The sequence below is a fragment of the Embiotoca jacksoni genome, unplaced genomic scaffold (assembly GCF_022577435.1).
Source record: "Embiotoca jacksoni isolate LCO1_2020_lvr unplaced genomic scaffold, fEmbJac1.0.p SCAF_71, whole genome shotgun sequence".
Classification (NCBI taxonomy): domain Eukaryota; kingdom Metazoa; phylum Chordata; class Actinopteri; family Embiotocidae; genus Embiotoca; species Embiotoca jacksoni.
Genome location: NW_027185427.1, coordinates 1,222,274 through 1,236,822, shown reverse-complemented (window position 1 = coordinate 1,236,822; position 14,549 = coordinate 1,222,274). Strand labels below are relative to the sequence as shown.

General features: G+C 40.4%; 1 protein-coding gene across 3 annotated transcripts in view; it reads left to right on the top strand.

Moving 5' to 3' along the window:
* Nucleotides 1–14,549, top strand: part of LOC138215262 (thyroid hormone receptor alpha) — a 95,088-nt gene that overhangs the window by 50,061 nt on the left and 30,478 nt on the right. For all 3 annotated transcript variants that reach the window (XR_011179715.1, XM_069177329.1, XM_069177328.1), the window contains one exon: nt 13,997–14,210. Coding sequence is in view for 2 of the 3 variants with exons in the window: in XM_069177329.1 (XP_069033430.1) it covers nt 14,155–14,210 (56 nt within the window). In the remaining variant the exon portion in view is untranslated. The remainder of the gene's footprint in view (nt 1–13,996; nt 14,211–14,549) is intronic.

Genomic DNA, 14,549 nt, shown 5'->3' with positions numbered 1-14,549 from the left:
ATGGGGGAAATCTGTTCTGGAGGTTAAGTCCATCCAATAAGAGAACTGTCGCGGGTTCTTTTCCCACCTTGAACATCGTGTCCTCGGGGTCAAACCACCGTTCACCCCGTTTCCTGAAGAAGACTCCGTTACAGATACAACAGAAAAAACAGTTTCAGGAACATTGTACGTGTTGTATGATTTCTCAGGTCCTGTAGTTGTTCTAGTTTTTCTAGTTTAATTGCAGCATCATGAATCTTATTTTTGTAGCTACAGTATGTCGCCTCTTTTTGCAGCACTTTTTATTTATTAAAGTTTTACTAAACATTTACTGCACATTAAAGGAGGCAATGATGTACATAGGGTTTTATTTAACACTAAAAATATACTATTATTTTGATTTGATAACCTGTGTTGCAGTTTAAAAAAAAAGCAGACTCATTTTTGGAAATGTATGCAATTAGCCAAAGACAAACACGGAGAAGACTCCCAGTTTCTTTTTCAGCATTTTACACGATATACTGACATGTGGTTTCCTGATTTATGGCACAAAGAGGGATTCCTTCATGATGTGTATATATATATGAGAAAGATTCAAGAGTGCCGTAGGTTTGGTTTCAGAAGTGGAGGAGAGTGAATTCTGGATCTCATCAGCAAAACTAATTACTGTCATATTTTTATGTTAAACATCTCCTTCAGACATGTTTTAAAATATATAAAAGTACTAAACTTTGAATAATAATTTGTGCCAAATCAGAAAATAAATCTGCTCTTTAAATAAAGTGGCAGGATGTTAGTGTTTAAAACATGAAAAACTTTACTCAAATCGTCCACAGATGTCATGTGAAAGATGTCCATGTATCGTGTTGTAGACTTATCTACTGAAGCTAGCGTGCTATCCAGCAAGCTGTGGCTCGTCCTTTATCGTAGTACCATTGTGTTGGTGGACGTGCAGTTCAGATCAGTTACAATGGCTGTATGTGACTGTGACTAAATACCAAACTGAAGCTGTTTTATGTAGGAGACAAACCAGGAATACTGACCCTGTTTGTACAATTCAAAATGGATCTTTAGTGAAGCGAACAACACAAACTGAATGCAGTCGATATGTGGTTTTGCCGTAGCTCTTCTTGCTACGATGGACTTAAACAGGCTATATCATAAAACATCGGCTTAATCTACGGCTTTTCTTTAAAGAATCGATGCCCTTCTGGATGCAGACAATCGACCTTTGAAATAATCAGTTGTAGAAAAAACACCATTGGTCAACCAGAGAAACCCAGACACGCCTGTTCCACACACTTTCCTCCAGCTGGTCCCGGGGATCCAGTCGGTAGGTGAAGGTAGGGACGCAGGGCAACGGGTGAACACAGCTGTGCATCACCACCACATTGCTGCTGCTACTTCTCCCAGTCTGATGAAATGAAAAGCCCTCCAGCGTTTCATGTTCCAGTCGTATGCTGCTCTTGTTTTCTAACAGGTGGTCGTTGCTGCTCACAAACTTTAACAAGGTTATTAATGGGATTCTAACAGCATCAATACTAATCATATAATACTTATCAGACTTTAGGTGCCTTTTGTTTGGACTTGAACGTGGTTTTGTTTTCCGAAAGCGTGGGACCGGGCTACGTCTCTTGAGCCAAAGACGTGACGGTGATACGCTGCCCTCTAGTGAACGGCCGTGTGTATTACATAACATTGATTTTTAAAACCCTTTTAACGTTTTTTCGGTTAAAAAAAAATCTGCTGATGAGCTTTTAATCAAAGCGCAGGTTTTTACAATGAGCCACATGCTTTTGCTTACAGCGGATAAACTCGACTAATCAGAGCCATTATTTCAGCTGACAGAATCCGTAGCTACAGTGCACAGTAGAAATTAGTAGCTGCTAGGAACACGCATACAATTTAAATAATATGCATTATAATAAAGCAAAGCAATCTGTTATTATCATAATTTCATATAGTCAGCCCTGTTTTTTTTCTTGCTGGGTCAACAAGACTGAATTATGATTGTTCCTACATGTTTCCAGCAGCTTGTGCTGAATGAATAACATCAACAGTAGGCAGAGAGATGAGGAGGAGTGCAGTCATTCTCACATCCACATCCACACAGAGGAGAGGCCAAAGCAAGGTCAGCCAGGGCAGGCTTACATTCTTGGCAGCACTCACAGTGACTGATCATTAGAGAGGGAGAGAACAGAGAGGATGGAGGGGAGGAAAACGGAGAAGGAGGAGAAGCTGAAGGGATATGGAGGGAGCTGAAGAACTTTGATCTCTTTCATTTTATGATGTGAGATTTTATTTGTATCTTGAAGGTTGAATGGGAGGAAAATGTAAATTCTAACTGCAGCGAGTGTTTCATGAATATTTCTTCGTTGATTGACTTTATGCAAATATGTGTGCCAGCGTGTACATTGTTCATTACATCCTTGTACTTACTCAAAGTAAATGAAAGCCAGTCGGTATGTTTATCATCACTTCACTGTCACAGTGAAGCCTCCTGAATGTAAAACTCTCTGTGCAACCACATGTTCAAGGTTCATATTCATCAGGCAATCTTAAAGCAACACCATGTTCAACATTCAAGTGTACTTTTTATTGAAATAGGAGACATCCAAAACTTCTGAAAATTCACTATTCATGTTAAAAGTTCATATATTCAGACTATTTTTAATGGGGAACCATGTGTAGGAGTCATTTTAAGGATTTTTAACAAAGACATTTTCTGTGGAGAAATCTCATCAAACAAATTGTTCTGCAAAATGTATTATTTTTATAGATGGAGGGGCTTCAGTCATCAAAATAGTAAATCAAACAAAACAATGTCTTTCAACTCAAAGTCTTTTATTAGAAAGCTTCTGAAATATCAGGACAGTAGCTTCGTATGGTTTTGAGCGTTGGCTACGTCAACGAGCTAACATCAGCGTTTGTGAACATTCAGTTCAGCAACGCTTCAATTCACAAACAATAACTGAGTTATGTCAGAGTAAATGACCTTTTTGGAGATCTTCTCCGTCGGGACCGTCTGCTGTTCAGGACAAAAAGTTCAGACATCACGCACACTTTACATATCCACGGCTCGGTGTCCTCTGAGGATGAACCTCCTGGTATCTGGGTTATCTGGTCCCTCTTGAGTTTAATATGAACTTTCTATAAATCAGATTTCTTCCGACATTCTGTGTTAAAACGATGGATCAGTTCATTGTTAACAAGCTAACATGGCGCTAACATAATGCAGAAAATACAAACGCAAAGAGAGGAGGGAAAAGATGAGTCAGAAGGTCAACATACCGTCCCAGCCTTATGTGGGAGTGGACGATGCCATCATCTACCTGCTGCAACGAGCTCAGTCTCACCTGGATGGAACCGGTGACTCTGTGAGAATCACTTTCTTTGATTTCTCCAGTGCATTCAACACCATCCAACCACTGCTGCTGAGTGAGAAGCTGCGGGTGGAGGGGGTGGACGCGTCCACCGTCTCCTGGATCAATGACTACCTGACAGGCAGACCACAGTTTGTCCGTCTGGGCAGTGTGCTGTCTGATACGGTGGTCAGTGGTACTGGAGCTCCTCAGGGAACTGTTCTGTCTCCTTCCTGTTCACCTTATACACCACTGACTTCCAGAACAACTCTGAGTCAAGACATCTGCAGAAGTTCTCTGATGACTCTGCAGTGGACGGTGTATAAGGGATGGACGGGAGGAGGAGTCAGTGGACGGTGTATAAGGGATGGACGGGAGGAGGAGTCAGTGGACGGTGTATAAGGGATGGACGGGAGGAGGAGTCAGTGGACGGTGTATAAGGGATGGACGGGAGGAGGAGTACAGGGCAGTAGTGGAGGACTTTGTGGAGTGGGCTGGTAGAAATCATCTGCTCCTGAACGTGGCCAAGACCAGAGAGATGGTGGTCGACTTCAGGAGGAAGACGACGGCTCCACAACCGCTGAGAGTTCTGGGAGAGGAGGTGGACATGGTGGAGGAGTCCAAGTACCTGGTGTCTCCATGACAACAGACTGAACTGGAAGACCAACATCAACGCTGTCTACAAGAAGGTGATGAGTCGACTCTTTTTCTTGAGGAAACTTCGATCCTTCAATGTGTGCAGCGAGATGTTGGAGATGTTCTACCATCTGTTGTGGCCAGTGAACTGTACTTCTCTGTGGTCTGCTGGGGGAGCAGCATTGGAGCCAGAGACACCAACAGACTTAACAAACTGGTGAAGAAGGCCGGCTCCATCATCGGCTACAAACTGGACAGTCTGGAAAAGGTGGTGGAGAGGAGGACGCTGAACAAACTATTGTCCATATTGGATAATCCTGACCACCCTCTCCACCTGCTGCAGGGACAGAGGAGGACGTTCTCCAAAAGACTCCTCCAGCTGCTGTCACAAGGACAGATACAGGAGATCATTCCTGATACAGGAGATCATTCCTGATACAGGAGATCATTCCAGATACAGGAGATCATTCCAGACACAGCAGATCATTCCTGATACAGGAGATCATTCCAGATACAGCAGATCATTCCTGATACAGGAGATCATTCCTGATACAGGAGATCATTCCTGATACAGGAGATCATTCCAGATACAGGAGATCATTCCAGATACAGGAGATCATTCCAGATACAGGAGATCATTCCAGATACAGGAGATCATTCCTGATAGAGGAGATCATTCCAGATACAGGAGATCATTCCTGATAGAGGAGATCATTCCAGATACAGGAGATCATTCCAGATACAGGAGATCATTCCAGATACAGGAGATCATTCCAGATACAGGAGATCATTCCTGATACAGGAGATCATTCCTGCCGACTACAATTAGTCTGTACAATAACTCACCTCTGGCAAAATCCATCACACAACAATAACACTGTTGACTGTGTTTCTTGGTTGTTTGTATATAATATATATACTGTACTGTATATACTGTGCATTTTATATTTATATTTTTACTGCTATTTTATTGCTTTTCTATTATTCTATTATTATCTTATTGCTTCCTGTATGCTGCTGTAGCGGAAAAATTTCCCCTCAGGGATTAATAAAGTAACTACCTAACCTAACCTAACATGTTCCTCAGACGTTATCGAAGTTACGGAGACAAACTCTGCGTGAATAAATTTACAACTAACAATTAACATCCAATGAAAAATTAATTTCCATGACCTCTGACCTTTCTGTAAATGCAAACATGTCACAACTTGTGAACTGGAGGCTTGTAGAAGATTTTGAGCTGTGACATTGTGAATACCACAAGAGGGCGCCGTTCATATGGATCAATCAAATAATTAATAAATACATAAATAATCAAATCGTTCCTTTACTTCAGTACTCGTTGCAGTTGTCGCTGTCCCAGGATCAGAAAATGGTTAAACAGGAGTCGACGTCTCCGACTGATACGGCGACTTCGGTAAATTCAACAGGATGCATCGCGTGACTTTTCTGACTGTTTCTTTAGAGTTTCCATGAAGAGGACATTTTTCTTGCCAAGACACTTGTATTGATTATGATGTATAGATTGCCATAAAGTTTTGTACTCACATTTACGTTGCTCAGAGTAACAATCTATTTTGTGAGACATCTCAACATCACAACAAACTTTGGTTCAGACATTCACGTTGTTTCTGAATGAGTCATGTGATGAACTGAAAGTTCCTCTATCGCCACCATCAGGTCAAACGTCTCATCTGTCCTGTGACATATCTCATCATCTACTTTGTAGACTGGCAGCACATTCAATATTTAATATATTCATATTCAAGAACATTGCCCCACCCCACCCCCCCTTGGGATAATGGCATTACAATTAGGTAAAATGAGAGATGTGCAATGTTTGTGTTGTGATGCACTGAGAGGCGAGAGAGAGAGAGAGAGAGAGAGAGAGAGAGACCTGGTGGGGGGGGCAACTTTCATCTGTCATCACGCTGCGCTTCTTCACTCCATCTAATCAGCTTGGATGGCATCCAAAGTCTGCCTGAGACAGACTAGGTGTGTGTGTGTGTGTGTGTGTGTGTGTGTGTGTGTGTGTGTGTGCGCGCGTGTGCGCGTGTGTGTGTGTGTGTGTGTGAGAGAGTGAGTGTGTGTGTGTGTGTGTGTGTGTGTGTGTGTGTGTGTGTGTGTGTGTGTGAGAGAGAGTGTGTGTGAGTGTGTGTGAGAGTGTGTGTATGTGAGAGAGTGTGTGTGTGTGTGTATGTGAGAGTGTGTGTGAGTATGTGTGTGTGTCTGTGTGTCTGTGTGTGTGTGAGTGTGTGTGTGAATGTGTGTGTGAGTGTGTGTGTGTGAGTGTGTGTGAGAGTGTGTGTATGTGAGAGTGTGTGAGTGTGTGTGTCTGTGTGTGTGTGTGTGTGTGTGTGTGTGTCTGTGTGTGTGTGTGCGCGCGCGTGTGACGAGGTTTCATAAGTGTGTCCTTGTTTTTCTACTCATTAATTAACAGTATTGGAACGATTGTTTTGCTTTCGTGGTGATAAATAATGACTAACTACTTGAGAGGGCTGACTCTTTACAAATACACGTTATATTTTATTTTATATTTACACACATGGTATACAGTATTTTAATTTTACATTTTCTTTCACATTGTTGTCGTTCAAAAAGAGTGTTGTTCACCTAATGGGAGATTTTTTTGGACGTTTTGGCATTTTAAAATCACTGTAATATAGTAATTATTCTGTATGATGACTGTATATGGTCAGGAGAGTTACAAAAGCAATTTTATATATATATAGATATATATATCTATATATATCTCTATATATAAATACAACACAGACAGATCTGAAAATGTCATTGTAGTAAAAGCTCAAAGCAGAAAGTTCACAAAAAATACAACTGTTGAATTCATCTTTGACAGAGAATTAGTTAAAAAAAAAAAAAAAAAGAGAGTAGATGGACTCATAGTTACAATATGAAACAGCATTAACACTTCCATTTGTTTATGCTTTGATTCATTGAACATATTTGTAATGATGGGATGTCACTTTTTACGAGTGTATTTTGAACCCCCCTCCCTGCGTGTCCTTCCTCCTGAGAGGCCGAGACAACCTCCAGTTATACATTTCCTTGCTGTTACTAAAAGATTTCTGGGGAAGCACTAAAGTATTTACCTCCTGATAATATTTATTAAAAGAGAAGATTGAGTCTCGGAGTCAGACCTGGACATGAAAAGAAAACATGTCAGCGCAGTTTGTTCCAGAAACCTTCTGGACTTCCAGTTTTATTGTTTTGCAAGTTTGGGATTTAAAAATATATATGTTACATTTCCATTGGTATATTAATGGTATCTGTTTTTTAATTTGGAAATTGTACAAGCTCATATTTCCATTTATTTCTAATATAAATGCTAAAACACCATAGTGACAATATTATTATGTATTTTTGACAATCTTTGTATATATTTTGTCTATTACCATCAAATATTGATCTAAAAACAGGTTGGAGAGAATAAAGTGTTACCGGGTATGAAGTCGCTCAGATCTCACACTCTGATGCCATCTACTGTCACATCTGGAGAAGTGGAGCTCATCTGCTCTTATTATTGTATTTTATTTGGTTCAAAGGCAGACAGCAGTAAAAAAATATCTTTTCACATAGGAGCAAACATTAAACCGGTAATATTCTGTCATAAGACAGTGGTCACTTCAGTTTTTAGTTTTTTATTATTATTATTAAAATAAAGAGAGCAAAACCAAAGATTGAATCCTATAAATAAAGTTTTGATAGGATATGTAGCGCACAGCTTCACATGGAGAACTCCTGCGCTGGGTGACATTACACTCACAAATAACCATACAGTAATCAGTTGTTTAATAATTAATTCATTATTTAAGCCATCTACTGAGCAAACTTCTTTAGTCCCAGATATCTAATCGGCTGCTCTGTTTTATATGACTTTAATTACATATCCTTTGGTTTTGGCCTGTTGGTCAATAACAAGTCGTTCTGCTACGACGAATCATTTTCATTAATCTGCTGACTGCACACAAAGAAGTGCTGTTAAGAAATACCCCCCCCCCCCCTCCCCCAAGTCAACAAGGGTTCAAACCTGCATGTTGGGTCTTGGTTTCTGTCCCAGAATGTTGTGTTGTTCATTCTTCACAACCCAGTGAGTAAAGTGACCTCCATATTAGTTAAATATGACCCATACTCTGGGTTATTTCATTTTCAACTGGTGAATATGACTCTATTGGTGGATTAAATATTACCAATGCACTGGTTGCTACTTCTATATCTAATAATAGCGATCATATTGTTTAAAATTAATAATGCTGTATCGTAATTTTTCATTGTTGCTTATTTTATAATCATTTAATCATTTACACACACTATACAACAACAGGCCAACAATTGTTGATTGAGCATGTTTGCTTTGTCGTGCATTTGACGGTACGACTCAAATATAACAGCTTCTTACAGCCAAAAAATGTTTTATTTTTTCAGTACAAATCTGGTAGCTTGAAAATACCCTCTTTTCAAATTGTCCATAGAGGATAGCCACTTTATTTTACAACAATAGACTTTATTTTTAAAATAAAATAATGATATGCAGAACTATGAATAGGCCTAAATACTGGAGATTCAGGTTTTACACAATGAAGGAGAAAGCTGTGAAAAAATTGAACAATTCCAACATTCATAGGTCTGAGAATTACAAGTTTATATAAACCTTTAACCAGCTTAAACTCACTCTTACTTTTACCAACCAGCAATCGACCAATCTTCTCTAATTAACTCACCAACACTATTATAGAAATAAACAGAAAAAAATGGTGCAGATTCAAGTTCTGAGAAAATCTTTCTACTTACCTGACAGAAAGACACGCTTCTCTCATTTCATTTGCTTCTTTACTTCTGTCAGATCACATTCCTGCAGCAGGTCTTCAGTCACCAACAGATCACTGCACGGGACTTTAAGGAGTAATCAGTCATTTTCCTTGAAAATAGCCTCTTCTAAATATGGTTGGTGCTGAAAAACAATCAATGCCATTATTGCACTATAAAAATCACATTTCAGAACATAAATATGAATTTGCTTATTTACTCATTGTGGGTTAAAAATGACTGATGGCTCATTTATGTACACGACTACCGTCATGGATAGCAGCTTACAGTCCGACTCGCTCCAAAACACTCACTCAGAGGTTGTTTGTATTTTCATTGATCTGCGCACACTGAGTGAAGGCGAACAGGAGCCGTGAAGGATTCGGTTCATCCATCTTTGAGGTTGCAGGGTTTGCAGCTGTACATCGCTCGTCGTGAAACTCCTGAGAAATGTGAAACGCCTTCTCGAGAAGCGGTGTTTGGTTTGTTCCTTCTGAGGAAGACAAGCCGGCTCTCCATGGAGATATGAAAAGCTCATTCTGAAGTCACGGAAACATCAAGTCTTAGATTCTGGTGATAATACGTGAATGAAAACATAACTGTGAATATTATATTACATTTCAGAGCCCCCAAAATTGGTTTTATAGATTGAATCAATGCTGAGAGTAACTTTGATAATCTGCTGATGAATTAATCTTGAAATAATATGTATGGTGTCATAACTTGGACTGGAAGGATTGCTTGAATAAAGGATCAGTCGATCACACAGAAACCTTTTTCACGCAAGAATGCCCCAAAAAAAAAATTCTCATTTTCTCAGTATCATGTTCTAATCATTTAAATGTGTTTTGGATTTGGACATATGGTTTCGTTAAAAAAGGGTAATTTTACAGGGTGTTTCTCTACTTTTTGGGATATTATAAAGATTAATAATATATAATGTAATTTAAAGATGGCATTATTCTTCACGATATGAAGCTAGCTGTAATCATTGTTTTCTCTTTTGTTTTTCAAAGCCATAGCAATGTGACTGTTACAGCTATAGTACAAATATTTATATTGATTCTAGGCAACTGTTTTTTTGTTAAATTTCCAAATCAATTTCATTAGAATCAGCTCCACTTCATAAGCTGCTTCACTCATTCATCCTGTGGTGCTAAATGCTGAGAACAGCCTGTGAAAGGCTCTGCAGGAACCGGGTCAGCTGAGGACTCGTCCACACGCAGACCGCTGGTGTTGTGCTGATGCTGGTGCCCTCATCTGGCTCAGCTGCTCCGCGCAGGGAAATCTGCATGCAGCGGAGGGGGAGGAGCCAAACCTGTGAGGGGTCTGTGGTTTCATTTCTGCATGAAGGGGGGACACATGTCTTTACAATGACATGTCTTACATGTTTATTAAAGTATTTACAGTTGAGTATAACAGTAACTTGAGTGAGTTGATGGATTTAAAAGGTAGAGCAGCTCTACAGAAGGATCATGAGTGAAACTATGAATAGACAGTAATATTTTAATCTCTGGCAAGTGTCCATGGTGTTAGCAGGATAATCCACGCTGAAGCCGGCAGTCGCTGAAACATGACACGGTTAATAATGATTAATAACCAAGAGTGCATTATTTCTGTCAAACCTTTGAGAAACATTCCTCGTCAAACGAGTGGGAACACGACGGGCAGAAGGAGCTCCAGGTGATTTAGATTTGGTTTGGTTTCAGTGATGACGTCAGAGTGTGTTCTTCACACATCAGTCACTCAGAATATTCTCTGCTGTATGAAGACGCCCAATCTATGTGGTCGGTTGTTTTTTTGAGGAGCTTCTTGGTGGTTTCAGTTCAGAATGATCCGGTTTGTGAGACGAGGCCCTGATCTGCAGCGTAGAGACGTCCTACAGGACGCACCACGGACAGGCCGAGAGGAGGTGTAGTTACTCCTTCATCCCTAAATATCTGCAGCGTAGTTGTAGTTACAGTACGTAACTGGGTCAAGGGTCACGGTTCGACAGGTTTTCAGTTCTGCAAAAGAAAATAAAAAAATGCATACGTTTAAATTTTTGTCGTATATTTAGAAAATTGTAAACATTCAGTAGGACCTCACTGGCTCTGATGTTTCAAATACAGAAACAATGTTGAAAACAAAATACATAGCACAACTGTCTGAAATGCACTATTGTCTGACTGACCTGTTCTCTTCTGCATGAACTGTACTCTCAAGTATAAAATAAATACAATGAAAGTGTTCTTTAAGATAAGTAAAACATGTCCATCATTAAAAGTTTCAGCTGTGGAAATGCACAAGGTGGCACTTTTCTTCCTGTCAATCAACACCAGTTGATGCAGCTTCCTTTCTGATTAAACCTCACTGGAAGTGTGACTGGACAGAAGTGAGCAGGGGCTCGGTAACCATGGTTACAGTGAGCTTCATGGTGGCCAGTCAACTGACAAACAGACTTTTCTGACAGGAATTGTTTGGATCTCAGGAAGGGCGGTGCCATACAGTATATCACTCATGATAACAGTGGCATGATTTCAATATGATCAAAAATAATCATATTGTCATAATGAAAATATCCCGACTTGACATAATCACATCATACAATACAGAGTGTAGTGGAAACATCTATTTTATACAGAATCTGAATCTCACTGTCATTGTTTTACTATATAAACACTATTTAGTTGATATTTGAAGGCAAACTGCTCCATTTATGTTGACATAAAACTTAAAAGCACCTATTTTGTTGTAATTGTATGTTTTTTTTTTTTAAATTGATAATTCAATTTTTTTAAGTGTTTTGTCATATTTTCAAGAATGTCATTATTGCAGAAGTAACCTGAGATATCATGGTTCTAGTATGAGTCCATATCGCCCAGCTCAAATCCAACTATTTGAAATACATACATGTTCCTTTGAAGACAGGAATTGGCAAAAAAAAAAAAAAGCTGAAAGTCATCATTATTTTGGACAGAAAACGCTCAAGCCTGTGACATAAAAGTTTTTTTCGGACTTACATAATATGACAAGAATAGAAAAAAAAATCATTTGATGTCTGAAACTCCGAGATGGGAGGCAGCAAATCCACATCCCCATAACAACTGATGAGATGCTCCACATGTTTACACTGTTCTTCTCCCAGAGTTGTTTAAGCCTGTTACACTGTTCACTCGTTGTTTCTAGCAAAGCTGCAAAATCGCAGCACAAACAGCTTTTTAGTTCCACATTGAAGTCTTGAAAACGCTGCAAGCGGCAGTGAAGCTTTAATTTGCCTTCAGTTCTGTCTTCATGGTCTGAATGGAGCTGTGAACTATAGACTATAAAAACCTGGTTAAAGACTGAGTGCAATTTAGTCTAAATTCCTTTCAGAAGACTTGTAAGTAGCTTACATTAAATGATTAATTTGGCCAGCGTCTCTCCTCTGACGGATGCAGGATTGGAGCATGTGAAGGCAACACAGAGGTGGTATTGTGAAAGCAGACGAGCCTCTCAGTCCGTCTCAAACGGAGTTGAGAGTGAACGGGGTCAACGAGTCTGATCCTGGAAACCAGTTTTTAGTATGCAGAAAGGGTTTCACTGTCAAAACAGAAGAAATTCCCCCTGAAGCCAAACGCTGTGAAACTAGTCATGACATTTCCATCCTTTTAAAAGCATGAAGTCAAACTGTCAATGAAGTCAAAGCTAAATATACTGGGAGACGATCTGTGATCACATTTGTACTGTATTATCATAGCAGAAACACCGTATAGGCTCTAATTCTGTCATGGTGATACCACAGATTGTATATAAAAGAGTTCGTAGCTTCAGGTCTGTAAAATGGTTCTGATCCAGAAGTGTCTTCAGCTGCAATACCAGCGAGTGCCACTAGAGGTCGGCTCCAAAAAGCCTCCGGCTCCATAGACTCCCATTCAACTTCTCTCATCAAATCCAAAGTGAATAAAATGTGTCCATCAGTTATCTCGGTGTTGTTAGCTAAAGTCACTCCTTCTTATTAGTTTTCTGGAGGTCCATCTGAAAATAATCCCTCATTCATTAGAAAAGAAGATTCAAGAAGACCTGTTTTTGGGGGCGTGTCTGTTTGATTGACAGGCCTGTGATGCAGTCAGGTTACAGCTATCGGTGGGCGGGACGTAGTATCGTCAGGTTTCTGATCAGATCCATCGCTGGCTCCTCCCCCAGCTCGTCCAAATATGGTCACTTCCTGCTCCAAACCGCTCCGAACTAGCAAAGATGGTGACGGACAGAATCTGAACTGGAGGATTCATAACGTTCACAAACCAACGACGACATCACTGATGGTTGATGACATCACTGATGGATGATGACATCACTGATGTTTGCTGATTGGCTGATACTTCACCACACGCAGGGCAAAGTTTTCCCCGCGCTGCTCTCTCTCTCCTTCTCTGTCGCTCCTCTGTCTGTCGGTGTAAGTGTCTATGAACGAGTTATTATCATCAGAGAAACTCATTGATTCGGTGGTACAAGCTGCAGCTGACAGGCAGCAGGTGTGGACACACACACACATGCACACACACATACACGCACAGACACACATTCACACACGCACACACACACAAACACGCACACTCGCACACACACGCACACACACATGCACACACACACACACGCAAGCAGCAGCTAAGACACGTGTCAGAGAAAATGCACACGCCAGGCCGTGTGCTCAGTCTCAGATAGGAAGGATAAAAAATGGTTATTTAAAAAAATATATATAATTGATTAAGTATATTTTTGTGGAGGATTGAAGTTGGAGTGAAGAAGTCGAAGGAGACTTGGGATGTTTAAATTGTGTCTGAGACCTTGTGTCCTTGCAGGCTTCCTTCACTCCTCTTTCAAACCAGCGGTCTTCCACCTTACTGATCTCAAATGAGCGTGTCGAGTCCTGAAGAGGAAGCTGGACTGCTGCATCATCCTCAGGATGTTTTATCTTCATCATAGCGGGCATGGTGTCGGCCTGACGGTGGAGGCTTTACTCCACGGACAACCCTGAGCACAAACACCATAAACATTGTTTTTGTAGAAAATGTGCAAAAACCTGAAATATTTCTGTGGTCACATGTAAACATGTAATACTCAGAAGGGCATGATTAAAAAAACATCCTTTGTAATGTTATATAATAGTTTGAATTTAAAATGCAGTGTCATATTTTGATACAAACTGACTGCGTCTTCTCCCTCTGCCCCTCCAGCTTTCTGTCCCGCCCATCGTGCTCCTCCCAGCCAATCACAGCCCACAGTCTCCGATGGCTGACTACTGAAGGCGCTGCCAGCGAATGCTGAGCAGGCTGGCGAGTTCGGGGACCGCCTCATTGTCCTGTGATTGGCCACTGGACGGGACGGAGGCTGAATGGAGCCAATGTCCAACAAGCAGGACAGCAACTCATCAGAGGGGGATGAGAAAGGGTGAGACGGAGCGATTGTGTGTGTGTGTGTGTGTGTGTGTGTGTGTGTGTGTGTGTGTGTGTGTGTGTGTGTGTGTGTGTGTTGTGTGTCCACCTTTGATATAAACATGAAAGGAAAGCAGAGATTATCAGTTTGACAGATGAAAGAATATCTGCAGGTGAGAATGGATGAAAAAGGGAGATGTGCACTGACTCTTTATTTTAACTACAAGTTTGGATAATTTGAGTAATAAAATGAAAAGTTAATAATAATAGATGCCGCAGCTGGATGGATGGGGAGGGGGGTGGAGGGGGTACAGTGTATTTAGTGTATTTTTAGCAAAGGTAAAAGAACATCTGT